Genomic DNA, 27,427 nt, shown 5'->3' with positions numbered 1-27,427 from the left:
AACTTTGTACCGAGCTACATCTCAAGCCCTTTGTTATTTGAGACAAAGTCTTGCTAAGTCGCCCAAGCTGGGCTCGAACAAGCAGTCCTCCTCTGAGGACTCTGCCTCGGCCTCCCAGAGTGCTGGGATCACAGGTGTGCACCTCTGAGTCCAGCTAAAGGTCTTTACCCACTTCCACAACCAATTAAATAAGAGCATTGGGGCCTTATAGAACATTCACACACTAAATGGTCCCTTTCTCATGCCTCGAAGGAATAAAGACACACTTTCTAGGTCAGAGTTTGGAGCAGATTCCAGAGACAGGTCCTCCGAGTTTGCAGGTGGCGGCAGTCGCTGTAGGAAACCCCTTGAGTGCTGTCAGTGACAAGGTCCCAGGCTCAGCTCTTAGCAGATGCCTACAGTCCCAGGCCTGCACCGTGCGAATCTAACTGGTTTCTCTGACCCACAGGTGGATAGAGGCATTTCAGGAAGGCACTGTGTTATAGCAGTATTGGTCTCTCTCTTCTCTCCCCTTCTTCTGGGACGGTGGAATCTCATCAGAATGGAGTAAAAGCAATTCAAAAGTTTCATAAAAATAAACACTGCCAAGATAAATCCAACTAAAGTCTATCAGATATATCAGATACAAGAAATTATTTTGTTAGATATAAGTAGTTTTTTTTAAAAAATGTTTGTTTTTTTATGTATGTTATTTATTAAAGTTGTAATGTTTACTTAATGGTCAGAATTATGTCTGAGTGTCACATTGAATTCTAAAGTACCATTTCTTTTCAGAGTGGAAAATGTGCCTTGTTCTGTAGTAATTGTTTGTGACCCAGCCTACACGTGTTCTCTGCCTTGCCTTGTAACATTTCTTACTGGTTGTGAATCTCTGTAAGTAAAAAGCACATATAAGAAGCAAATTTCAATGCAGTACTTGGTTTAGAAATTATGACTACTGCTAGGCATAGTGGCGCAGGTCTGTTGTAATCCTAGTATTTGGGTGGCTGAGGCAGGAGAATCTCTAGGAGTTCAAGGCTGGCTTTAACTACATAGCAAAATCTTGTCTCAAAACCAAACATCAGAAGAAAGAGAAAATTGTGATTTTTATAAAACTGCTGAAGAAAATATGTCTTCGAATCAATAAACTTAGAAAATTTTTCTACCTTGTAATGGAAAAACACATGGCCAGCTTCTACCTCAGGAACTGTGAAATGAAATTGGAGTCTGTGATGTATGTATTTATACTTTCTGTACCTCTTCTGGCATGCATTAATGTTACATCATGAAGTAATTAGAGCAAAGGGACAGTAACCTGAATTGTTTTCTATAACTCCATGACTTTTCACTAAATTAAATTTTTTTAAAAGCTAGCTACCAGTTCGGCATAAACATAAATGGTAGCAAAATACAGCACGTTTATTCATTTATGGTTTTCTTTGTAGCACTGGGCTTGCGCCTCACAGACAGCAGGCTGGCTTTCCTCTCCCTCTGAGCTGCAGGCCAGCGCTGTAGCAAGTGTTCTGGACCTTTATCTGCACTGGCACTGCACACGCTGGAGTGGCATTCACCGTGTATCTAAAGAGAACGCTGTTTCCTAAAGTGCTGTGCTTTTACAAACCAACTGGAATCACTATCAGAAAGACACACGTGCTAAGGCAGTATGAACTGAAACTGTACGGTATTTTTTTGAAAAGCCTTTTTATACCTCTTTGTGACATGACTTCCTTGGTATTTACAACGAAGTCCTTCGTTTCCCAGTCAGTGTCAGTGGGCCTGGTGAGGAAAGACTCCTGTACATGACTCTGGTGCACCTGTTGTTTAACCTGTGAGCCACTTGTACAGGAAACTGGTGATAAGCAACAGAAAAATGAAATTAACAGCCTGATTAAAGTTGTACCTGATGTTCATATTCAACATTTTCTTGACTGAATTTATATCAAAGGCAAGGTCTTCCATGGAATATGCCATAGAGTACAAGAACCGGGTGTGGTGTTGAATGCCAGTGATCCTAACGGTCTGGGAGGCTGAAGCAGGAGGATCGCAAGTTTGAGCCCAGCCTGAGCAGTTTAGCACTTTAGTGAGATCTTGTCTCAAAATAAAAAGGACTGGGAATGTAGCTTAGTGCAAAGGTCCTGGGGTTATATTCCCTGCTGTGATATCATTTGAAACCTTGTGTAACCTCATGCACAGTCATAGCACGCTATCCTTGAAAAGTCTTTTTGTAAGACAGGGTCTTCTGTGTAGTTTAGGTCAGGCTTAACCTTGAACTCATGATCCTCCTGCCTCAGCCCCTTGAGTACTAAGATTACAGGCATGCAGTACCATGCCTAACTCCAATTTATTTTGGGGGGGTGGGCATTTGTTACTTTTGAGAAAGGATCCCACCAAAGTCCAGGCTGGCCTTCCATTCACTGTGTAGCCCAGGCTGGCCTCAAATTTAAGGAGTTCCTCCTGCCTTAGCCCTCCTAGTGCTGGGACTACAGCCTTGCGCCCCCACACCCAGAACCCTGCTATTGTTACTGCATAGACCTTGGCTGAAGTCCCCGTTATCTCTTCAAGGACTGTAGCCACTTTTCTTCTGCGCTGTAATTCAGTGGCAGAGTGCTTGCCTCGGGTGTTTGAGGCTCCTGGTTTGATTGCAGCACTGGAAAAAAATGAGACCCACTAAGTTCTCTTGTGTGGTCATCACTCAGTCCTAGCCGCCTTCCTGCAGCATGGTTCAACTTCCTCCTGTCCCTCGCCCAGCAGCCTCGGGCCTTCCTGTACCGGGGTGGCAGGGCAGGGCCTGTTGTCAGGTGAGAGCCACATTGAGGTGGACAGGGAGCCCCTGGGAGGCCTCCTGTAGAGCAGAGTGGGGTGACCGTGGCCAAGAATAATGTCCTGTGGATTTCAAAGCCACATGCTTCACACATGGCCCCGGACTGGGAGGGAGAAGCAGGGGAACTTGGGCACCAGGGCCCTGTGTTCCCGGAGGGAGCAGGACAGGACCCCAGGGTTCTCCCTTCCCACCCTGTTCTCCCTCCTCCTTCCTGGGAGAGAGGAGGTGTTTCTTCCTGTCTCACAAACTCCACAATAAATGCGCTGCTGAGAGGTGATGGCCACCTCCCTGTTTTCACATCTCCCTGCTCCTGCGCCAGCATCAGGGTAGGATTGTGGCACTGGGAGATCAGCTGGGGATGCGTGACTGGATGTGCTTCTGAAGGGGCAAGGCCCTGTGTGTGACATGACCTTGTGTGTCCCACTGTCACTGGTTGGGTAGGTGCTGCAGGCTGTCACTGCATCCTCAAGTCCCCAAACAGCATAAGGGAGGCTGTGACCCAGTCCCAGTTGGGAGGAGCACCAGGGTGTGGCTTGGTCCCTGGAAGGGTGGAGCTGTCACCTGACCATGCCGAGATCCCGGGCTGCATCATGCATGGGATGGATCTTTCCAAGGTGCCCTGTGCTTCCTGTGGGCAGTGGCAGAGACAGAGCCACCAAGAGGCTGGGCAGTGAGCCACTCGGATGTCCTGGGCCAGAGGGAGGCTGGTGGCTGGGTTACACGCAGGATGCCACATGGTCGGGCAGGTCCTGCTGTCCAGGTCCACTCCCCTGGGGTCCCCACTTAAAAACCCTGGGCCACGGGTCACCGTGGAACCCCCAGGCCAGCGCCCTGTCCCCAGAACACATGTCCTCCTAGGAGCTGCCCCTGCTTGGCCTCAGAATCTGACACGCAGGCTATGTGTGTCAGCCGGGCTTCACTGGGACAAATGCTAAGGACACCAACTCCAGCAGGGAGGCAGAGTCACTGCAGCCTGCACCCTGCTCCTCCAGGCCTGTGTGTAGGCACAGAGAGGAAGACAGCGCTGCTGGCTGGGGTGCCAGGAAACAGTGTGAGCTCAGCTTTAAGGATGGAGCAGACCCCACAGACCCATGAGCTATGAGGTCAGTGCCCTCACAGCCTTTCCACTCCACAGGCCTGGCCCTGGAACCCCTGCCACGGACAGAAAGTGCCCAAGACATCAGCTTTTCAACGCGGAGGGATGGGCCGAGGCCTGGCAGGACTGACATCCCTGCACCATCAGTGCTGTGGACACCACAGGCATTGCCAGCAAAGCCTCAGGAGGACAGCTGATGACGGGGACTGGGCCCATGTGTCACAGATGAGGGCACTCTGGCTCTGGAACCAGCCACAGCCCCACAGATGCTCTGCTCTGAACTCCCACTGCTCTCTCTACCTGGGGAAATGCGAATCTTAGCTCTACAGTGCACTAAATGCACCTACTGCTCCCCAAATACATATGTGGAAGTCTTCACCCCCACACAATGGTTTTTAAAACAGGACCTGGGAGATATTTAGGGTTGGATGAGGCCATGAAGGTGGGGTTCCCATGATGGGATTCATGGCCTTGGAAGACAGGAAGGGAAATTTGGCTTGTGAGAGCCTGCAAGGAACAGCTTCAAGAGCACAGAGTGGGGAGACAGATGGTGTCTGCCAGCCAGGACAAGGGCTGCCCATACATCCCCCTGTGGGCTCCCTGTGGCCGCTCCGCAGCCTCCAGAGCTGTGAGAAGTAAACAGCTGTGGCCTAAGACAGGGCTTCCCTTTCTGGGTAATGGATTGGTACCAGGCTTTGGCCTGCTAGGAACCAGGCTGCACAGCTGGAGTAGCCACTCATGATAGAGTGAACCTTTGGCTGTGTCACAGCCACTCCCCATCACTCCCATTCCAGCCTGAGCTCTGCCCCCATGAGACCCCCTGTGCCATTAGATTCTCGAGAGCATGAAACCTATGGTGAACTGCACACACCAGGGACCTAGGCTGTGTGCTCATGAGATTCTCATGCCTGATGGTTGGAGGTGAAGCTGAGGCTGTGATGCTAGCAACAATTATCGTGGCTGCTGTAAATCCAGGTGAACAGGAGCAGAGAGCTTGGACTGCACAGAGGCATATTGAATTGGTTACTTGCAGACTCTGATCAAAACCCTATCAGTGAGTGGCAATTAAGTTGCAGCTGGTGGCAGGATTTATAGTGGCAAGGAAGCTGATGTATTTCAACTGTACAGCTGCATCTTTATGTCAGAATCTACCATTTATTATTCAAATCTGTCTATGGCCCGCACATTATTTTATCTATCACTTCATCTGCACCTCTTTCCACACTACTTGTCTTGAGCACTGTCTTTGTAAGCCCACAAGGTAACCCCAGCCAAAAGGAGTCAAGGACAAACATCACCAGAGAACTTTGAAAACAAGAAAAGACCCAGTGATGAGACCTCAGAAGTCTGTATGACTGCCAAGAAAAAAATAGATAGGTTTCTTTTCCCACAAACAATGCTGAGGAAATTGGACTTTCATGTGGAGATTGAAACTAGATCTTTTTCTCTAGATCTTTATCTCTTTTTCTTTGGTACTGGGGATCGAACTCAGGACCTTGTGCTTTTGAGGCAGGTGGCAGAACCACTGAGCTAAATCCCTGGCCCGTTGTTTCTTATCTATACCAAAATCTATTTAAAAATGGATTAAAGTCCCAGATAAACCTCAAACTTTTAAAATGCTAGAAGAAAACACAGGGCAAACACTTGAGTCACAGGCACCAGAAAGACATCCTGACGAGGACTCCAATAGCACAGGAAATAATAGCAAGAATCAATACAGGGACTATAACATATATTTCAGTAAACATTCTTGCCCACCCTTCCACAATTATTTACCACAATTCACTCCTTTTCTAGCTTCCAGTGACATTTTCTCACTGTCTTACTATTGTTTGTTTTTGACAGAGGGTCTCACTATGTGGTTCAGGCTGGCCTTGAACTCACTGTGTAGCCCAGGTTGGCCTTGAACTCACAGCAGTTCTGCCTCAGTCTCCTAAGTGCCGAGACTATACACCCAGCTCCTTCCACATATTAGTAAGTCAACTGTTTGTTTTGTTTGTTGATTGGTACCGGGGATCAAACTCTGGACCTTGTTCTTGCGAGGCATGTGGTGGCACCACAGCTAAATCCCCGGCCCTCAGATTACCCTTTTCTTTTGAACCTAATATAGCTCATTTTGGGGATAAACTTAAGGATATTAGAGAGTCGGGAGCTGCCTCAGAACCAAATCAAATACACAACAAACGATGCTAAAAATTAGAGGTGGACTTTTTTTTTTTCCAGTGCTTAGGATAAAATTCAGAGTCCTTGTGCACACTGGGCTTGCGCTGTCACTGAGCTATATCCGCAACACTAGAAGTGGACTTTTAGAGAATGATGCATGAAGGATCATTTGCTTTTGTTTGTACAGACAGGGTCTCACTACATAGTTCAGGCTCCCTACATAGTTCATGCTGGCCTTGCACTTACTATGTAGCCCAGCCTGGCCTCAAACTCATGACAGTAATCCTCCTGCCTCAGCCTCCTGAGTGCAGGGATGACAGGTGTGCTGCTCGGCATGAACCATATTTAGGTCAGACTTTTTTTTGTATTCCCAGTGGGGCAGGAGATTAGGGCATAGTAAAGAAGCTGGGCAAGTGGGATAAGTTATCAAGCATGGAGATCCAGGGCTTGCTCAGAACAGCTTCCAAGCCCTGGACCTGGTGCCAATCAGAGAATGGTATCTTTGATTCTCCTGGCACAAGATCAAGCAGGTTTTTGTTTTGTTTTGTTTTGTTTTGGTACCGGGGTCCGAACTCAGGACCGTGTGCTTTTGAGGCACGAATGGTGCCACTGAGCTTAATCCCCCGCTAAGGTTTTTGATAGGACGACCTAGACCTGAAGTCAGAATGAGGGCTTATAAAAGACAGTGGCCATTACCCGTGTGGCTGCTGACATGCTTTTCACTGGCCTGCCCTGCACACCCCAGATTGTACTTCTTTTCTGACTTTAATTGGCCTGCACTCACTCTGCAGAACCTACTTCTTTTCTTATGCTGGATGCCACTGGTTGACACTGCTGGTTGTTGGTTTCTGCCGCTGCCACCACTCAATGCTAGCTTATGCCAGACGCAGTTGTCAACCCTAAGGGTTGTGGCTCTTGCCCATCTTTATCAGTTGTTAGTCTCTGGACTAAAGGGCTAACAGCTCTTTCTTTAAAAGGAGGTGCTCTGTGCAGGTTATTCAGGGTAAGAACCCTGAAGAGATTTATAGGAACTTCCAAGGCTACACTACCTGGGAAGTAAATCGTGAGGATGTGCAAGAATACCAGAGCAAGACTTTATTTGAACACATTTGCTGCAGGACGGGGGTCATACACTGGAGAGAGAGCCCTTTTAGACCAACTGCAGGAGTGTGAGAGGAATGATACTTTTATAGCCACAGCAGGCCTCTGATTGGTCCACATTCAAGCCTGCTGATTGTTCCGAACTGTCTACGCAAGCCTTCTAATGTGATTAGTCCAAATTCAACTCTACTGTTCAGTTCAGATGCAAGCAGGGTAGCATTCCCTGTGACGCGGGGGATATTGAGGTCACCCATAGCTGTCATGGCAACAGTTAGGCTAAACTATGGGAGACATGCGCTGTTTATCAGTTGCATCTCTCAGGAAAATAAAATTCAAAAATCTATCCAGTTGTCAGTATTCTGAGAGTCTAAGTAAAGAGAACCTATAACAGAGAGCCCTGTTTTTAACAAATTAGAAAAAGATCAGCCTGAAACTGGATAGGTTATTATTACTCAGACCTGAAACGTCTCTATTATTTGTTTTCTTAAATTTTATTAGTACATGTTTACATTACATAGTGATTACATTCATCGTAGGGACCTAGTGCATGTACATAACACATCTGAATTCTTTTTCCATCCCCTCGCCTCCCTGTGATTCTATAACGTTGATTCTATAAACTTCCTTTAAAACACACCTTTGGGTAACAAGATGCCTAAACGCGAGTGACTCCCAAAAGCAGCGATGGATAAGCGGCACTGGCGAGCAGCCTCCCTCCAGGCCGACAGGGGTCAGCCGATTTTCAGAAGCGCGGCTCACTCTCGGGTCGCTCCGCCCCACTCCGGAACGTCACGACCTCTCGCCGCCTCTCCACGTCGCTCGTGCGCGAGCGCAGACTGCAACGCGCGCCGCCTGCTCCCGGGAAGGGTCACGAACTCTGACCCCCCCCCCCCAAATACACAAACCCGGAGAGCTCCCGTGCCCCTTCTCCTCAGTCCCCCTGCCTTCAGCTTCCTCTTGTATCCCGTTCCGCCAGCCGGCGGCCGGCCCAGCGGACTGTCGGGCCTCGCCCGCCTCGGGAGGCAGCGCGGAGCAGCGCGGTAGGCAGTCCGGGCGGGGAGCGCCGTGGCCTTGGCCGCCGGGCGGGGGCGGGGGCGTCCCGGGTCCCCTCGGCCAAGGGTCAACGGCCGCCACCCGGGCCCCTGGGGTGCCGGTCGGCCCGGGGACCCTCGAGAGCTGCTGGCATCGGTGTAAGCTCTGGGGCCCGGGCGGCGCGCCGGGGAGGCCGAGGCGGGGACGGCGGGGATTGCGGGGATTGCGGCACCTCTGACCTTTCACCCCCCGGGAATCGCTTCCGCCGGGCGCCGCCGCCGCCCCCGCGCCTGGGAGGCCAGGGCCGCGGGGCGCGGTGGCAGCGGGGGTGGCCCACCCCAGCTCCCGGGCTGGATCCCTCTCCCGGCGCCGCGGAGCGATGCTCGGGTTTGGACGGGATGTTTCGGTGATGCTTTCCACTTTAGCTCTTCAGCAAATGGGGAGAGTGCAGCAGCTAGCTTGGATCGAGCTTTGTGGGAAAAACATGGGACGGGGCAGGGTCATCGGGACGCGGGGCACGTCGTCCGAGCTCCCCGTAGCTCGTTTGTTAAGCACACTGCCTCCAACTGGTGCAGATCGCATTTATGAAACACGTACAAAAGTGTTGGCAGGCTAGCGGGGCGTGGTGGCGCACGCCTATTTATGCTAGCCCTCGGGAGGCTGAGACAGGAGGATTACCGTGAGTTCCGGGCCAGCCTGAATTGCTGAGTGAGATCCTGTCTCCAAAGAAAAAGAGAATGTTGCCAGGTTGTTCCAGAACCTTCAGTAAGTAGGTGAGCCTGTAAATAACTGGAAAACAAAAGGAGCAAGACTTGAAGTTAAGTCCTTGAAGGTTTTCGTGTGCGTGTGTGTGTTTTGCCTCTGGAAGTTGTAAACAATAGAGCCAGTTCAAAATAGCCCACCTGCCATCCTAGAGAAACATAGATTTCATTTTACTTAGGTCATGAGCAGTCCCCCGAGGACATGTCAGCAGGTCACAGGACACAGCAGCAAGCCACAGGCCCACCGATTCTTTGACCTACTTCAAACGCCTGCCCAAAGTACACTATAAAAAAGCCTAGAACAGACACCTGTTGTGCTGCAGAGAGGTCCCTGTCAGGTTTCACAGTAAACCTGCGTGGACTGTTGAGTGCTCATCCCTCTTTCCGGCTCAGAAGTGTGTCTTTGATTTGAAGGTTTTTTGAAACAGTTGTCTGCTTGTCTGGTTGGGTGATAAACAGTGATTGTTTTTAAACTGTGTGTCCAGTTGGTAGATCTGAAAGAGAGATTATAGAATTGAACTCAAGCTGTACCTGAGAAAAGGAACTTTCTGGGGTTTTCGACCTTGCAGCTTGGGAGACAGGTTCATGTAGCTCTGAGGCGGTGTTCCAAGGCAGGCAGGCAGAATGGGAGCTAGCTTGGATGGTTGAACATTGAAAAAGAGGGGCTGGGTGTGGTGGCACAGGCCTTTGCTTATAATATTACCTATCAACGGAAATCTGTTCTTGAATCTCAGCTGAGCCCCTTACACTACATATTAAGTGAGGGAGCCATCTAGAAATATTAGGTTAAAAAAGCTGTACTGAGCCTCAGAGGTCAGGTAGAATTTGAGCGAAAGGGAGAAGATTAAAATGGCAGCTGGGGAGTATAGTAAGCCCCCCCCTTGTTGGGGTTTTGCTTTCCCTGGTTTCGGTTGTATGCAGTCAGCTGCTGAAATTTTACCCCAGTGGTTCCTGTCGCTGGTCTGGCTGCAGGTTCAAGGAACCTCTTGATGCTTGGCATACATAGAACATGGCTAGTTTTGTGAACTTGAACGTGAACTTGGGTTTTCCCTGTGAGGACAACCTTAACTTCCATCAGATTTTCAAAGGGACCCATCCCACCTCACAAAAATAAAAATCGTTGTTTGAAGTCACATTTGCAAATCTGTTTACTACCCACCAGAGTGACAGATTGTACATCTTGACCCAGAACACTCTCACCGTACATATGTAAAATTGAAATATCTTCACCAGACTGTCCTTCCTCTTTGTGCAGCTGATGCACTGGGATTTTCTGTTTTTCTTTTCCGTTCTGGCCGTGACCTACAAATTAATTTCCCCATCCATAGGTGGCTCACGACACAGATTTTGCAAACTATTGCTTTGGATGACAGCAGCCTCTATTGAGTTTGGGAGTGAAACTTATGGGCTAGACTTGGGAGAGAACAGGTAATGGGAAAAGAAGATGAGCTGTGTCTGTTAAGAGCCAGAGATGGGCCCACAAGTAGCCAGAAGTTTTTGACTGAGTGGAGGAAGGATGGCACCGTATTCTTCATCGATGTGTTCGATTCCACGTCTGTCCAAGGAGACGTGAGGGTGAGACACATGTCACTGGACAGAAGAAAGTAGCCCTAACAGGACCGAGTCTCCTGTGGTAACCACTCCAGAACAGAAATGTGGTGTCCTCCTGCTCTCTGCTGTCTCCCTCAGGCTGGAAAAAATACCATGACTAACTGTGACTTCAGTGACTAACTCAGATGCCCCTCTGTGAGGTCCTCTTAGATATGTGAGGGCGAACCTTTCAGAGAGGAGTGCCCAAACTGCAACCCAAACCTACTTACTCATCGCCAAGTGCCAACACTGCCATTAAACCTGAATACTGAGGTTTTAGTTTAGGAAAAAACTCATACATTAACATCTTTTGTCTTAAAAAGAGAAAAAAGCGGCGTGCCATACGTTTGCCATACATTTGCCATCACTGCCCTAGGCCCTCCTCTGTGGGTTCATTCTGTCAGCGCTCTGTTCATGCAGCTAACATTAGTGAGTTTTTCGGTTTTTTCGGTTTTTTTTGGAACCCCAGATGGAACTCAGGACCTTGCGCTGCTTACCAGGCAGGCGCAGCACCACTGAGCTACATCTCCAGCCCCCATTAATGTATTTTTTACCTGTAAGAGACTGTTAGCCATTGGAAGAAATATTTTCACCTACATTAAAATTTTACACTAACATTTTCAAATAGATTGTTTTAAATATTTCTGAAGAAACAGCCTCAGGTTAAGTGGTTGACATGTATTTAGTAAGTGTTAAAAATGGAATTGGTACTTCGAATTGTAGGATACTTTATTATACTACCTGATTTAGTCTGGTTTTTGTTGCTGAAGTAAAATACCTGAGACCCAGTAGGTTTTTTCCCCCTCTGTACTGGAGATTGAACTCAAATTCTTTGCAATTCCCCAGTTCTTTTGAAACCCCCCCCCAACCCATGAAGTGGCACATACCTGTAATCCCAGCACTCAGGAGGCCGAGGCAGGAGGATCTGGGTGAGTTTGAGGCCAGCCTGGGCAATATAGTAAGTTCACAGTGAGACCCTGTCTCACAAAACTAAAACAAACAAACAAAAAGAATAATAATAAAAAAAAGTTGAGACAGGTTTCACTAAGTTCCCCGGGCAATTTTGAATTTGCCACCATCCTGCCTCAGCCTCCCACAATGTTGAGATTATGGATTATAGATATAGCTGGACTGAGTAATTTTTGTTTGTGTTTTGGTTTGTTTGGATTTTTGAGACAGGGTCTCCCTATGTAGTTCAGCCTGAGCTTGCTTGAATTTACTGTGTAGCCCTGGCTGGGCTGAAATTTGAAACCTTCCTGCCGTAGCCTCCTGAGTGCTGGGATTACAGGCAGGCTTGCACCTCCATGCTGGCCATAGGGCTTTATTGGTAAATGTTTGTAGTACATAGCAATTATATTTATCATGGGAAGTTAGTACGTGTATGTAACACATCTTTTTACACATGTGCGCACACACACAGCTGCCTCAGTAGGGGTTCTTTTCATTTTGTTTTTTCTTTGTGGGATGGGCTCTTGCTCTGTTGCCCAGCTAGGCCTCAGCCTCAGGGGTTCAAGCAGCCCTCCTGAGTAGCTGGACAATGGCAGAACGAGTTTATGGAGAAGGAAGAAAACAGAATAGACGTTATTTGGCTCATAGCTCGGGGGCTGAGAAGGCCGGCCATGAGCAGGCTGCCAGCATCAACTGGCTTCTGGTGAGGGCCTTGTGCCGCAAGGCAGGAGAGCGGCAGGCAAACAGACGTGTTCAGAAAAGACAAAATGGGCAGCCTCACTTTGCAACAAACCTCTCCACTGTGACACACCCACTCCCTCAGAGCAAACCTCCTCCTCACAGGGCCGGGGATTTAGCTCAGAGGCACTGCGCCTGCCTTGGCAAGCAAGGTCCTGAGTTTGATCCTCGGTACCACAACAGAACAAAACCTATTCTCACAGAAGCTGACCCGGTGCTGAAGGAATGGCATTAGTGGTTTCCTCCTGCAGGTGCCTGGGCTCCTGTTTGCTTGTTTGTTTGGAGACAGGGTCTCACTGTGTAGCCCAGGCTGTCCTGGAACTCACTGCAGCCCTCCTGCCTCAGCCTCCTGAGTGCTGGGATTGCAGGCACACACCGACTCGGCCCGCTCAGCACCTCTTGCAAGTCCCCACCCGCAGCACTGTTCCCCTGGGTTTCACCCAGATCACACCACCACTTCTAATGTCCTCTTTCTCTCCCTCCTTCCCAGTGTGCCTCACAGATTGAATACAGTTGGTATGTTTTTCTGGTGCAGGGGTTGAACCCAGAGCCTTCACACTGAGTTATATCCCTTTGTTTTTATTTTTTGAGACAGAATCTTGCTGAGTAAGTTACCCAGGTGGGGCTCAAACTTGACATCCTCCTGCCTCAGCCTCCGGAGTAGCTGGTGTTACAGTGTGTGCCACCATGCCCAGCAAAACTGATAATTTTTTATTAATGGTAGCAAACTTTTATTAAAGGTAGAAAAAGAAACAAGCTCTGGAGAGCAAGTTTTGGCCAAGTAGAAGGAAAAGAAATACATTCTAGGGCAGCGCACCATGCAGAGCAAACAAAGTGGCCACAACTAGTAATTTTTAAGTATCTGTTTGCTCATTAAAACACAGGCTTCGTAAGGCTGGCCTGGAACTTACTGTGTAGCCCAGGGTGGCCTGCAGCTCAAGGACAGCAGTCTTCCTGCCTCAGCCTCTGGAGTGCTAGGATTACAGGCTTGAGCCACCACGCCTGGCTTGATACACTCTTGTAAATATGTGCTGCTTTAATGATAAATACCTGCTTTATTCTCAGTGGTTTCATCATTTTCCCCTTACAATTCTTTTTAATTTGTCGTTAGTAATACTGTCCTTTAAAACATCTAAATTTTAGTAAAATAATTGTTTTATTTATTTGTTTGTTTGTTTTGGGTACCAGGGATTGAACTCAGGACGTTGCACGTGCCAGGCAGGTGTGGGGCCATTGAACTAACTCTCTGGCCCTTAAAATAATTATTTTAGGTAAGATTTAAAATCTAGATAAGTTATTTTTGTATTTAGTGAGCATTTTTCTAGATGAACAGGATTGTCGGATGTATTTCAATTTTTTGATTTGTTTACATATGTGTTACATTCATGATAGTTTAGGAAGGGAAATGGGTAATGATGAAAATAGGATTGTAAGTTCTGCTTTGTATTCCTGAATCTGTGATGTACACACATAAATCTTAAGGTGGTTGTTGAGTTGGCTTGGCAGACGCTTGAGGCTAGGAAGAGGCTGTAAACTAGGATGTGATAAGCAGCCGGAAGTCACAGAGAAGATTTTTGTTTTGCCGTGGAGGAGTGAAAGGAAGAGCTGTTTCTGTTTTGTTTGTAACCTGGGCGTTTTCCCCGCCTCTAATCAGCACAGATTGGTGTGTGTAACGCTGGATGGGATGGACGCTCCCGGCTTCCGGAGGGAGCGCAGAGTGACCAGGCAGCGGACCGAGGGCTGCCTGTGTGTTGTTGAAGGGGAGCCAGTTGTGGTGCTGAGGTTCAAACCCAGGGCGGAGCACCCCCGAGGCGAGGGCTCTGCTGCTGAGCTACAGTCCGGCCGCAGAGTGGAGAGTCCAGAGCTCCGCTCAGTATCCGAGCGACCCTTCCTAAACAAGCAGAAGTTTGAATGGCCACGACTGCAGCACTCAACAGGAAGCGAACCGTAGCACTGGCACGCAGGTCCGACAGCCTGCGTTACCTGTGATGTCTCTAACACGCTTTTCATTTGGCCTAGGCAGTGGTCAGCTTGTGGGGTTGTACGGGGATGTTTTTGTTTTGAGGATTTTGTTGGTTTTGTTTCTGAGACAGGGTCACACGACAGAATCCAGGCCATCCCTGAATTCATTTTGTAGTCCAGGCTGGCTTCAAATTCACGATTCTCTTGCTTCAGCTTTCTGAGCTCTAGGATTAGGAGCCTGCGCCACCATCCCCACTTTGTACTGAGATTTGAGTTCAGGTTTTCCTATTCATATGCCCTTTTTTTTTTTTAAAGTAGGACTGGAGATTGAAACTTGGGCCTTCACACTGAACTACCCCCAACCTTTGACACGGGATCTTGCTGTATAGTCCAGGCTGGCCTTGAACTCACTATCTAGGTTCAGGCTGGGCTCAGACCTCCCTCAGCCTGCCTGGAATTACAGGTGTGCACCACCGTGCCTAGTCCAGCCCTTATATTTTTCATTTTGAGACAAGGTTTTGCTAAATTGTCCAGGCTGGGTTTGAAGTACACCAGCAGACTGGGCTCTAGTCGTATGTTTTTAAGTAATCAAATTATAATGACATACAAATAATATTTTACCTGAATTTTTATTATGAAGTAGTATTTTGGAGTCTAGTTTGTTGATAGACTTGTGATGATTAGAGGATTTCTGGAAAAAAGTCTTTTTAAACCACTTTTTGGGTGACTTAATTAATTTTGTAGTAATACTTGTATTTAAGTAAAATTGAAAGGAATAATACTCAGTGAAAAAAATATATCTCCTCCTTCCATTTCCTTTCCTTGGAGGCAGTCTTATACTACTTCTCTGTTTTCCATTTTGGTGATGCTGAGGACTGAACCCATGGTAACTGTGCTTTTATGTGTTTTTCCAAGTATAGGTTTTTTTTTTTTAAAAGTAGATTTTATGTATGCTAGGATTATAGTTATGTGTCACCACACCCAGCTCTAGGCTGGAAGAATTTTGAGGTACATGCTTCTTTTTTTTTTGGTACTGGGAATCGAACTCAGGACCTTGCCCTTGCGAGGCAGGCACAGCACCACTGAGCTAAATCCCCAGCCCTGGTACATGCTTCTTTTTAATATTTATTTATTTATTTTTGGTACCGGGGATTGAACTCAGGACCTTGTGCTTGTGAGGCAGGTGGCAGAACCACTGAGCTAAATCCCTGGTCCTACTTATTTATTTTTAAGACAAGGTCTCAGTATGTGATTCAGGCTGGCCTTGAACTTACTGTGTAGCCCAGGCTGGTCTCAAACTCCTGGTGATCCTCTTGCCTCAGCCTTCCCATGGATTACAGCTGTTTACCACCATGCCTGGCAAGTTATATGCTATTAAAAAGCTTAGATTAGCCAGATGTGGTGGCACACGCCTGAATCCCAGCCTTTGGGAGGCTGAGGCAGGAGGATCACTGAGAGTTCAAGGTCAGCCTGAATTACATAGTGAGACCCTCTCTCAGAAAGAAAAAAAAGCCTAGATTACTTTGAAGAGACTGTTGGTAGAAATAGGAATATTAAAAGTGAGTGTGGTGAGGACTCAGAAAAAGAGAGCTGCAAGACATGCAAGCAGATCACCACAACCAGAAGGGTGACAGAAATACATACATACATCAAGATGTCACTGGAGAAGGCTTGGGAGGAGGTGAGGAAGGAAGGGGGTACTGGACACTGGGGGTTTGTTATAAAGTGACGGCAAACTTGGCTGAATTTAAAAGGGATGAACTAGGACAGTGGTGGCGCACCTGTGGCCTTCATGCCAGGGCAGGCACACAGAGCCCTCTGGGTGTGCAAGCCAGGTCGCCCCAGCTGCTGAGCGTCGGGTGACAGTTGTTTTTTCTAAACTGAAAGCTCAGTATTCAGGTTTAATTGCAGTGTTGGTACTTGGTGATAAATAAGTGGGTTTGGGGTTGCAGTTTGGGCATGCAGTCTCTAGAAGATTCGCCATCACTGAACCAGGATACTTAGCTGAGGCAGTTTCTAAGCAAAATGTTGGATGCTCAGCCTATTTCCTCTTTGCTGTTTACAGTAAAATGCAAAGAACAAAGAGTTAAATTGAAAAGGAAATAAGGAAAATGAAACCAGAACTTGAAGATTTGGAAAATTCTTAGCCTAACCACATTGGAAAATAATAAGAAGGTATTGTGGAGAGAGTGTCCAGGGCGTGACAGGAGTCACCTTGGAAGAGAGGCTGGTTGTGGGACTTCCGGTCCAGTTAGGCATCCGGAAGGAGCCTGGCACAGGCATAGCATTACCCAGAAGGCTCTGGGGGACTCATCTCATGACGTAGATTCCCAAGAGGTAATGCACAGGAGGCCAGTAAGATGGGACCAGGAGAAAGGCCACCAAGCTCAGATGTAGAGGACAGAGACAGGATGAGACCGAAGCCAGGCTTCGGGACTTCTGGGGCTCAGCAGGACAGGACCCCAGAGGTGGGCGGAGCAGGTAGGTCTGCCACTGTCACCCTGGCCGAGTGCACACGCCCCAGGATGGCGGGGCTGTCACCTTGTTGGTTCTGGCAAGGTTGGGGTTACCCCTTTCAATCTTAGTAAGATTTAGTTGAATAATCAAGTTAAAAATTGTACCTTTTTTTTTGGTACTGGGGATTGAACTCAGGACCTTGTGCTTTTGAGGCAGGCGGCGGCACCACTGAGCTAAATCCCCAGCAGTGCACTTACACATTTTGATGCAAATCCTAAATATTATATAGTTCCAGTTAAAAATTCTTCAGTGAATATGTTTTTGTGTACAATAGTGAAAAAGCATCTTTTTATTTTTGGCAGGCCATTTGAACAGTTAGATCATGGCAACCATAGAAGAAATTGCGCATCAGATTATTGAACAACAGATGGGAGAGGTACGTCTAGTTTACAGTTGCTTTATTGACTCACCATACTTTTTACTGTTTCCACCAAGTGTGTGTGCAAGGTCCTGGAGGTGCCAAGATAGAAGATACCTGACTTGAAGGTAGCTTTCCGGTCTCATGAGGGCTGAGGATTGCTTGTGGCAGGCACTGGTCGAGACGCAGAACCCTTGACAGGGAAGCTGGTCTAGCGTAGTGTGTTTGTAGGCACATCTCCAGCCGGAGGAAGCCAAAACATTTTTTTAAGTTGTAAAAAAATTACTTCATGAGTCTTTGATTTTTTTTAAAAACATGTGTTTTTATGGGTGTTTATTGGTGTCTTTGTGCTCTGGATAATTTCTTGCTAGACTGTGTCATTTTTATTTTTAATAAACATACCTTCCCTTTCCTTGCTCAAAAAGAAGCAAAGAGAAGGGTCAGGGCTGAGGTGGTAACTGTGTAGGCGCCAGTGTCCCAGCTGGTGAAGGGAAGAGCGGTGGGAAGTGCAGACCGGGCCAGGCCGGGTTGCAGGAGGGGGACCTGAGGCAGGTCTTCTTGTTGGCAGTGCTGGGGATGGAACTCAGGCCTTACACACGCTAGGCAAGTGCTCTGCCACCAGGGTGAGGTACAGCCCTAGCCCTTGAGTGTTTCTTATTTGTTTATTGTTGCTTTTGTTTGATTTTTGAGACAGGATCTCATACATTGCCCAGGCTGGCCTGGAACTCCCAATCCTCTTGCCTCAGCCTCCCAGGGAGCTGGAATGGGCACTGATGTGTCCTGACCCAGGCCAGCCTTGATGGTTCATGTCAGTCCTGGCAGTTGCCTTTTTTAAATGGTTATGTCCTGTTATTTAGCACAAGGGACTGTGGTATGAAGTCTGGTTTTGGGGTTTTATTCAGGTTTGGCTCCTTACCCCTGGAACTGTTATTTGTTAAGTGACTAGAATACTGTTGAGGCACTTGAGGCCCAGGAGTAAGCCTCAGAAAACAGGGCCTCTTGGTGACCTTTTGTTTCCTGCCTTGTGGGGGAGGCTGGGCCTGCTGCACCGTAGTCCCAATGAGAACAGTCTCAGCACCTGACAGGGAGAAGGTCGGGTGCTGGGCCTTGTCCCTGGTTAATTTGAGACCCAGAAACAGTCAGGCATGGTTACACACGCCTGTAATTCCAGCGCTTGGGAGGCTGGGACAGGAGCATCATGAGTTCAGAGCCAGCCCGGACTAGAGACACATGATCTCAAGAAGAACAAAACAAAAAACTGCCCCCCCGCAAAAAAAAAACCCAAGCAATAACTAAGTCATGACAAACTGACAGCACATGTCCTTTTTCTCTGGTTACATGTATTCTCTTAAATTGAATGATTACTATATGAATTTTAAGTACATAAAATGTGCTAATTCAATTTTTTTAATTAAAAAATATATTTTGATGGGGGTTTTTTGTATTAAATTCTTTTATTGGTACATTGTAGGTATACAACACAATTACATTTCTCATTGGGAATTGTACCTTTATATAATGCATCTTGGTTCTTATTTTATTTTGATGTTTTTGAGACAGAATCTTGCTATTTAGCTCTGGCTGGCCTTGTACTCACTGTGTAGCCCAGGCTGACCTTGAACTCATGGTGATCCTCCTGCCTCAGCTTACAGAGTCCTGGGTTTGCAGGCATGTGCTACCAGGGCCAGCAATGCACTAATTTTAAAATATATGTATTTATATAAATTTTTAACAGTAAAACTACCACCCACATTAAGATCCAGCAGTAATTTTACATATGAATGCCACATAAAATCTCTTAAATGTGAATTACCTTATAATATCCTTATTTCTGCCTAATAAAAATGTTGCCCTCCATTTCTATGACCTAAAGAGCTTCTGTTCCCTTTAAAACCTTTTTAAAATAAAATGTGAGTATCTCACATCAAAGTTTGATGTTTTTTATTCGATTTGGGTCTTATAAATTGGGAATTTAACCAGTTTATGAGTTTAATTCACCTGTACCTCGTTGATGTCTTTTATGCTAATTTTAATGTTTCCTTGTTTTGGGGGGTTTTTTTTTTCTACTCTTCTTGATTTTTCACTTCTTTTCAGTTTCAGAAGCTTGGAGTGTATATATTCTATTTTTGTCTGGAACTCCATGATAAATTGACTTATATGAATGCCCACTGTTTCAGTAACTACTGGTTTTCCCAGTTTAGTATATCAAACGTATCCACCCCTATGCAGCTAGTGCGTGGTTAATTTTCTTCTACTATATTAATGGTATGAACTTGCTAAATGCCAGTAGACACTGTGCTGTTGTAGATGTGCAAGAGAAAAATCTGAGGTCAGTCCGACGTACTAGATTTTTTTTTTTTTTTTTTTTTTTTTAAGACAGGGTCTCACTTCATAGTTCAGGCTGTCCTTGAACTATGTAGTCCAGGTTGGCTACAAACTTGCAACGATCCTCCTGCCTCAGCCTCCCAAGTGCTGAGATTACAGGCATATGCCACCATGTGTGGCTTTTTTTTTTGTAAGGGAAATAAAATTGCACCATTTTCCAGTTTTGTCAGATTAATATCTAGATTGTCTTTTTTTTTTTTTTTTTTTTTTTTTTTTTTTGGTACCAGGGATCGAACTCTGGTCCTTGCACTTGCACAGCAGGCGGCAAAACCATTGAGCTAAATCCCCGGCCCCAAGATTGTCTTTTTTTAAATTTTGGTATCAGGGATTGAACCCCGGACCTTGTGCTTTCAAGGCAGGCAGTGGAACCACTGAGCTAAATCCCCAGCCCATAGTGTCTTTAATGTATTTGTCCTGCCCACAGTGACAAAGCACTATTGTCTTACACACGTTTGGCTTAACAGCATGCATCTTTATATAATACTACACGGGAAACAAAACTATCTATTTGCCCAATACATTGAATATTTGCATGCACTTTGACAATTTAAAACTATATAAACGGAAAATTTTAGATCTAGTTTGTAAATCAGTTTTTACATTTAGGTTTACATTTATTACCCTATATGTAACAATTTTAGACATCATGCTTCTTAACTAGATTAAATGATTACCATCAAATCTTTCGTACAATTGTCTCCCTACTCTTTAATTTCTCTGTTGGCTGCAGTAAATGATTGGACACATTTTTCAGAGGAGGTTCTTGTTTGGTGTACGTTCTTAACCTCTTGGGATCTGAGAGTGTCTTCCAGTTGCCTTCATACTGAAATACTGACTGGGGAGGGCATATAATTCTGGTTCCAAATTGTTTTTCCTTAAAACTCTGTAGATGTTGTTCATTGCCTTCTGGCATTTAGAATTGTAAGAGAAAAACTTGAGGTGAGTCTGACTTTGTCCCTTTATAGGTAATCTGCTTTCTCTGTCTGGATACTAGCAAAATATCTTCTTCACTGTTGAAATTTAAAAGTTTACCAGGATATGTCTAGCTGTTGCTTTCTTTTTTTTTTTAATTCTTTTATTGGTACATTTTAGGTATACATTACGTTTACATATATCATTGGGTGCTTGTACCTGTACATGATGTATCTTAGTTCTTATTTTTTCCCCTAGGTGTTGCTTTCTTTGTAGTAAATTTTAAAGGTGTCCTGTGAGCCTTTTTCCATCACAGGCCCACTTTGTTCTTCAACTCTGAAAGGGTTTCTTCATTATTTTTTCAGCTTTGTTTGCTTGTCCTCTGTTTCAGGTATTCCTATTATGCATAGATTGTATCTCCTGGATGGGGCTCTACATGTCTCTCTTTCTTCTCTTTTTGTATCTTGATTTCTTTGGTCTTTTCCTCTATATTCTGTGAGAATTTCTCTTTGTTTTGCATTTACTTCAGCAATTTTATTTTGTGACGAAATCCACTTATATAATTTCCTTTAACCCTGTCAAGTCTAAGACATCTTCCCTTTCTTCTAATATACTCTACTCTATAGGTGGGCACATCTTTGATACCCGCCATTGGAAGAGGTGTAACACTTTCTAGGTCTGAATGACTTCTGTTGTAAGACATTTAATGCCCTAGCTCTTCCGTGGATACCGGTGGCATCTGATTCAAGAAGAGGTATTTTCTCGATTACTTAGTTCTGTTCCTTTCTTCTGAACTGTGGTATTGGGACCTTGTCAGCTGCTCTTCTTAGTGGGGTCCAAAAATTAGTGCTAAAGTTGAAGAGCATCTAAAATGGCAGTAATACATGTTCTTAGTGATAACTGGTATAGAAACAAAGGTAGATTGTCTTAAAATTGCAAATATGTCCATAATTCGTATTGTAACCATACTACTCCCCCTCCTTTTCCAGCACTTAGAATTGAACACACAGCCTTCACACTGAGCTATTCCCCAGTCCTTTTTTCATTCTTTATTTAGACACAAGGCCTCGTGAAGTAAGTTGCCTAGGCTGGGCTTGAACTTTGAATCTTCCTGCCTCAGCCTCTTAGATGGCTGGGATTATAGGCATGTTCTGCCATGCCTGCCTATCTCAGTGATAGCTAATGTTGATAATAAAAGACTTTAAAATTAAGTTAAAGCCTCAGGATGCAATACCTATTTAAAAAACGACTGGCCTGAGGAGAAATTACATCTAACTAACCAGCAACTGATTTGTGTATTAAAAAGACCTGCACAAGTTTATCAAAAGGCAAATTAACAGTAGACAAAATAATCATGACCAGTACAAAAATACAAAAATGTTTTCATAGGACAAGTTATTTATTCAAATCTATCCCTGCCCCACACTGGTGGAAAGGGGGATTGCAGGTTTGAGGCCAGCCTGAGCAGTTTAGCCAGACCATCTCAAGATAAAGCCAAAAAAGGGTCGGGCTGGATGTAGCTCAGTGGGAGAGTGGTTGCCTAGCACGCGCAAGGCCCAGGGCCCAATCCCCAGTACTGGATAAATCAAGACAAAAAAGCCCTTGTGAGAGATTGCTGAGTATAGTGTTCACCTGAGCTCTGTGAGCTGTTCTAACAAATTAATCAAACTTAGAAGCAGTGATTTAAAAGAGTAATCATTTTCATTTTTTGAGACAAGGTCTCACCATATTGGGCAGACTGTTATTGCACTCCTGAAAAACCCAGTCTGTGCCTGGCTGATCAGAAATGCCAGAGGCCTTGACTTAGAACCACATCTGAGATCAGGTCAGCCTTGAGGGCTGTGCTGTCTCCAGTGTGTAACACCAGAACTCTGTTCTGGCGGAGGATACGTGGCTGATACCTGCTGTATTTCCCTCCTTTCGGTAGGGAAAAGTCCCCACACCTTGTTAGGCCACAGAAGTCTCAGCACAGTAAAACCACTGCTTTGCTAGACACACAGTGGCATACGTGGCCCAGATGTTCTCGAGGTATCATCTAGGGACCTTTCAGAACGTCAGCAAGCTCAAAGCTTTCTTCGTAATGACACTCAGATGTCCCTTGCCTCTTCACTGTTGCTTTGACAGGGACACTGGACTTTGCAAAAGCTGCCTAATTCAGTGTACCGATGCATGATGGTAGGAAATCACGTGAGCACAAGAGCTATTCCGTTTGCAGAGAGGCCTGTGGATTTTAATATAGCTTTTGGTTACACATTGCAGCTAATCTTTAAATTTACGTTTCATTTAAAAAAGTTATTTCTGTTAACATATAGTGAATAATTTTTAATAAACTATTTTTTTAAATTTCTCTTAGAAAATTTTTTTTGTTGTACTAGGGTTCAAACTTGGGACCTTGCGCTTGCAAGGCAGGCACTGGAACCACTGAGCTAAACCCCCGGCCCAGAAATTTTAATATGTTAATTATCAGTCAGTATAACCCACATAAACCAAAGCTCTTTGGGATCTTCAGTAAATTTTTGGAGTGAAAAGGGGTCCTGGAGAACTGTTAGTGTAATTCACTGCTCTTCTCTGAAGACCATTTGAATTGTTTTGATTTTCAATTTCTACGATTATTATGTGGCAGCAAATATTTTCTTACCCATCTAAGTGCGTTTCAGCCCAGGAACACTGGCACCATGTGTGCCCCAGAACTGTCTTCTAAGAAATAAGTGGGAGCCTTGAGTCTTTTATTGAACTCACACTGAAGACTGCTAATAGAAATAGAATAGAACTGACAATTTAAACATGGTAAAGCTTGTTACACATGAACCAATTCAGTCACATTTTAAAGCTGGGCATGGTAGTGCACACCTGTAAATCCCAGCACTTGGGAGGCTGAGGCAGGAGGATCATTGTGAATTCAAGGCCAGCCTGGGCTACATAGCGAGACCTTGTCTCAAAGGACCAAAAAAGAAAACAAACAAAGGTGTATCTTGTAGGTAACATCAACATATTGGGTAGGGTGAAGACTGGGCTTAGAGTTTTAAAAAATGCACCCAGAAAAATAGGACTTGGTAGAAATAATGGTCAACAAGGAAAACTCAAATTATGTCACCTAAAATTAGTACAATTTGCTGTAGACAAAAGCTGATGGATGAATCAAAACTTAAATTTTGCATACAAAGAATTATGATAGATGTATTTCAGGAAAATAAAAATGGAAATTTGCCGTTTGAAAATTGAATCAAGGGATTAAATTAGCGTATTAAAGTTTACTCTGGAAAATACCTGCTCAGAACAAAAACTGTCTGTCTTCACCTCTCTCTGTGTGTGTCTGTGTCTGTCTGTCTTGGGTACTGGGGATTGAACCCGGGGAGCATTTGCAAGCTTTTTTTTTTTTTCTGATGGGGTCACTGAGTTGTGCAGGCTGGCTTCGTTGGGATCCTCCTGCCTCAGCCTCCTTGGTAGCTGGGGTTGCAGGTGTGCAGTGTCGTGCCTAGCTGACCAGAACTCCAGTGCTGGGATAGCTCTGTCCATGGTGAGCTCCCTGCCCTGGACCCCTCTCCACAGACCGCAGCTCTGCTCCTGTGGTGCAGTCACCCTTGACTTCCACTTCTCCTCCGCTCCGGCCTCAGCGTGTCCTGTCAGCTCTGTCTTCTCAAACCTCAGGTTGAGTCGTTTTCACACCCAGTGTAGCCACTCCTCGTAACCTGGGTATTGACAACAGCTACAGCAGCATCCTTGTTGATCTCTCTTAATTCTTCTCCGATACTGGGGGTTGAGCCCAGGGCCTTTGCACTGAACCATGTCCCAGCCTTTTTTTTTTTTTTTTAGTACCGGGATCGAACTCAGTTCCTTGGGCTTGCACAGCAGGTGGTGAAACCACTGAGCTATATCCCCAGCTCTGTCCCAGCCTTTTAAAAATGTTTGAGATGAGGTCTCACCTAGTTGCCCAGGTGGGACTCCCGCTTTGCCGCCCTCCCGCCTCATCTTCCCTCGGTGCTGGGATTACAGGGGTGCACCAGCACACCTGAGTTGTTTTGGTTTGGTTTTTGGAGGCACAGTCTGGATTTTTGGAGTGTGGGCCGTCTTTGAACTTGGGATCCTGCTGTCTCAGACTTCCAAATGCTGGGATTTAATTCTATCCTTGAACATTTAAATTCTGTTCTTTACACTAAATCTAGTTTGATCACACTACATTTTGAATGATTCCTTTTCATGTTTCTGCTTTTTTGTTTCTTTTTGTTTTTTAGCCTGTGAGACACAGGCTAAACTCACTCTGTAGCTCAGGCTGGCCTCAAACTTGTGATCCTCCTGTCTCAGCCTTCAAATGCTGGGATCACAGGTGTGTGCCACCAGTCCTGGCTACGTTTATTATTTGTTGAATTCTTGATGGCAGCCGTTCTGACTGGGGTGAGCTGGAATCTTGGTGTAGTTTTGATTGCATTTCCCTTATGGCTAACGATGTTGGTGGATCTTTTATGTACACCCATTGGCCATTTGCATTAGTCTGACCTTTTCCTCAGAAGGAAGCTCCTGCCACACTCTGCTTCTGGCTCTGGGTGCACAGAATAGGGAACAGTGACTTGTGTGGCCTTTTGTGTGGCCCTCGCCGCTCATACTCCGTCTTCCACTGTGTCCCTGTCCCACTGTGTCCCCCTGATGCAGTTCCTTTGCTGTGTGAGGCAGCGCCTTGTACATTCCGCTTCCTCCATAGGGTGCTCTTCGGGCGGGTCAGCAGCCTTGCTCTGTCCCCCAGGTTCTGTGCACTCCTTCCTGCAGCACCTCACCCTTCTTGCCTGCCTGGCTGACCCTAGTAACACCTCCACTCCCCACTGAGAGGCTTCTCCAGGCAAAGGTCTGGTGCCTCTCAAAGCTGTGCTGAGGACCTGGAGCAGCAAATGGAAGCTTTCCTAAGGAGGGCGGGAGGGGCAGCACGTCATCTTGTGTTGCACCTTTATTTTTTACTTTTTGGTGCCGGGGATCGAACTTGGGTCCTTAATGCTTGTGAGGCAGGCACCAGAACCACTGAGCTAAATCCCCAGCCCAATTGCACCTTTATTTATTGCACTCTTGTTCATTGCTGTAAGCTGTAATTTCATGAAAGTAGAGTTACAAGTTGAAAAAGTATATAGTGGTGGCTTTTCTAGCTCTGTCTAAAAACAGAATCGTGTCATTCGGTGGTTGGAGTATTTTGTCCCATTGATTATGCATTTGACGTGATTGTGTCAGATCGTTACTGAGCAGCAAGCTGCGCAGAAGATCCAGATCGTGACAGCACTGGACCCTAATGCCCAGGGCAAGCAATTCATCCTGACGAGCCACGGTGGCTCCGCCCCCGGCAAGGTCCTTCTGGCCCGGCAGGACTCAGCTCCTGGGAAGGTTTTCCTCACCACTCCAGATGCTGCGGGCGTCAACCAGCTATTCTTCACCGCCACTCCCGACCTGTCTACACCGCATCTCCAGGTAGTGATGCAGAGGCATCTTTTCCTTTTACACTTAGAAAATATTCATGAGCACCGCGCCCATCCTGCATGGGGCGGCACGCCTCTGTGAGATGCTGGGCCCAGCCAGGCAGTGTGGTGATGCCCCTCATGTGTCCCCGTCCTCAGAATCCTCACTTGCAGTGCAGACTGGGGGTTCCTAGCTACATACAGGAAGATTTACTCTGGCTACTTTGGCTAGGGAAGGATTTGTAAAGAATACAGAAAGCTCACAGAATCACTGGGTAGGCTGAAGCAACAGTGTGAGGCCAGCTTTCCAAGAATAGCTAGCTGTTGGAGCTTGCTGCGAAACCAGCTGGAGAGACCTCCTACTTCTGCACAGCTAGGAAGCTGGCTTCCTTTGGCTGCGGTTCCCAGGACCAAGCTGCCTGTGCCGCAGGAGGCGCCAGATTCAGTAGGAGCGAGCTGCGTTCCTGGCTTGTCCCTTCCACCACTGACCCGGCAAGCAGCGTGTCCCTGCCTGCTTCATGGTGGGAGCTGGTCAGCCTGTCCGCTTAGTCTGGAAATTAAAATTACTTGTCCTGTTTCAAGGAGCTGGTCCCTACTTTATAGGCTGCATGCTGTGGTAGTGTAGTTAACTCCTCTGCCCTCAGCTACGGGTAAATACAAATTCAGCTCACCCTAGGTTTGCCTCCAGAGACTTCAGAGGGGTGTCCGCCTAAAATTGGGTTCCACTTTTGTGATGGAAGAGCTTTTCTTTTAGGATTGAAAAATTCGTATTTTATAGAACAAAGTTTTGCCTCTGGGTTTATCGTAATAGATCCTGTTCTTCCAATGACATTATTTGTATTATTTTAGAAACTGAGTAGAATATAGATAGGACCATAGTTAAGAAGTTGTTTTATCAACAATGCAAGATTAAAAAAAAACTCAGTATATACATATCTTAATTTCTTTAAACTTTTTGTTGTTCTTGTTGTTGTTGTTTTTTTTTTTTTTTGGTACTGGGGATTTAACTCAGGACCTTGTGCTTTCGAGGCAGGTGACAAAACCACTGAGTTAAATCCCCGGCCTCTTTAAACTTATTTTTTGCTTCATTTCTTCATTATTTAATATTAGACTTAGTTGTTTTACAGCTTTAGATTTACCAAAAAATCAAAGATTTAGTGCAGTTGCAATAGTACTCCCCAGAATTTCCCGTAATATTTTACATTCTTGTGATATATTTGTTACAACAGATGAACCAGTATTGGTGCATTAATTAAACTCCATAGGTTTTTAGTCTTTCCTTAGTTTGTATCTAAGGCCCTTTCTCTTCTTTTTTCTTACAGTACTGGGAATTGACCCCAGGGTCTCCTGTGTGCTGGGCAAGCAGCTATCACTGAGCTATGTCCCAGCCCTTTTTTTTTTTTTTTTTTTCAGTTTTTGATCAGGTTCTCGCCACGTTTCCCAGGCTGGCCTGGGCCTTGTGATCTTCCTGCCTTCGCCTGTCTAGTGGGTTACAGAGATTAAATGCGGGTTTGTCCAAGTGCAGTGGCGCTCTGGGCTCTGAAGTCCTTTTGTGTTGCTCCAGGGTAGCATGCTGAACTTCCTTTTCACATCCTCGTGGGTTTCTGGTAGCCCCGATAGTTTCGCAGACCC

At 46.0% G+C, this 27,427-nt stretch overlaps 2 protein-coding genes and 1 long non-coding RNA gene across 16 annotated transcripts in view; 2 read left to right on the top strand and 1 right to left on the bottom strand.

Moving 5' to 3' along the window:
• Positions 1-1,896, top strand: part of Fgd6 (FYVE, RhoGEF and PH domain containing 6) — a 97,184-nt gene extending 95,288 nt beyond the window's left edge. For both annotated transcript variants that reach the window (XM_004844932.4, XM_004844931.4), the window contains exon 21: positions 449-1,896. In XM_004844932.4, coding sequence (XP_004844989.1) covers positions 449-485 — 37 coding nt within the window. In that variant the 3' untranslated portion in view covers positions 486-1,896. The remainder of the gene's footprint in view (positions 1-448) is intronic.
• Positions 1,644-7,954, bottom strand: LOC110349195 (uncharacterized). Its single transcript, XR_002395010.2, has 3 exons — positions 7,798-7,954; positions 2,512-2,626; positions 1,644-1,828 (listed from the first exon to the last, which is right to left on the bottom strand). It is a non-coding gene; the product is annotated as an uncharacterized LOC110349195 (long non-coding RNA).
• A 10-nt stretch (positions 7,955-7,964) lies between these two features.
• Positions 7,965-27,427, top strand: part of Nr2c1 (nuclear receptor subfamily 2 group C member 1) — a 49,872-nt gene continuing 30,409 nt past the window's right edge. For 2 of the 13 annotated variants that reach the window (XM_021258461.2, XM_004844935.3), the window contains exons 1-3: positions 7,965-8,200; positions 17,011-17,084; positions 25,575-25,808. In XM_021258461.2, the coding sequence (XP_021114120.1) occupies positions 17,031-17,084; positions 25,575-25,808 (288 nt within the window). In that variant the 5' untranslated portion in view covers positions 7,965-8,200; positions 17,011-17,030. Of the gene's footprint in view, positions 8,201-8,463; positions 8,966-8,994; positions 15,873-15,903; positions 16,367-17,010; positions 17,085-25,574; positions 25,809-27,427 lie in introns of those variants that run through there. The other 11 variants (XM_087192613.1, XM_004844936.4, XM_004844937.4 and 8 more) reach the window with 11 other exon arrangements.

Source organism: Heterocephalus glaber, unplaced genomic scaffold (genome assembly GCF_053883595.1).
Source record: "Heterocephalus glaber isolate CG9 unplaced genomic scaffold, H.glaber_assembly_v1.0 deba00001572, whole genome shotgun sequence".
Taxonomy (NCBI): Eukaryota; Metazoa; Chordata; class Mammalia; order Rodentia; family Bathyergidae; genus Heterocephalus; species Heterocephalus glaber.
The sequence above is the reverse complement of the archived record's forward strand: the minus strand, read 5'-3'. Positions and strand labels throughout refer to the sequence as shown.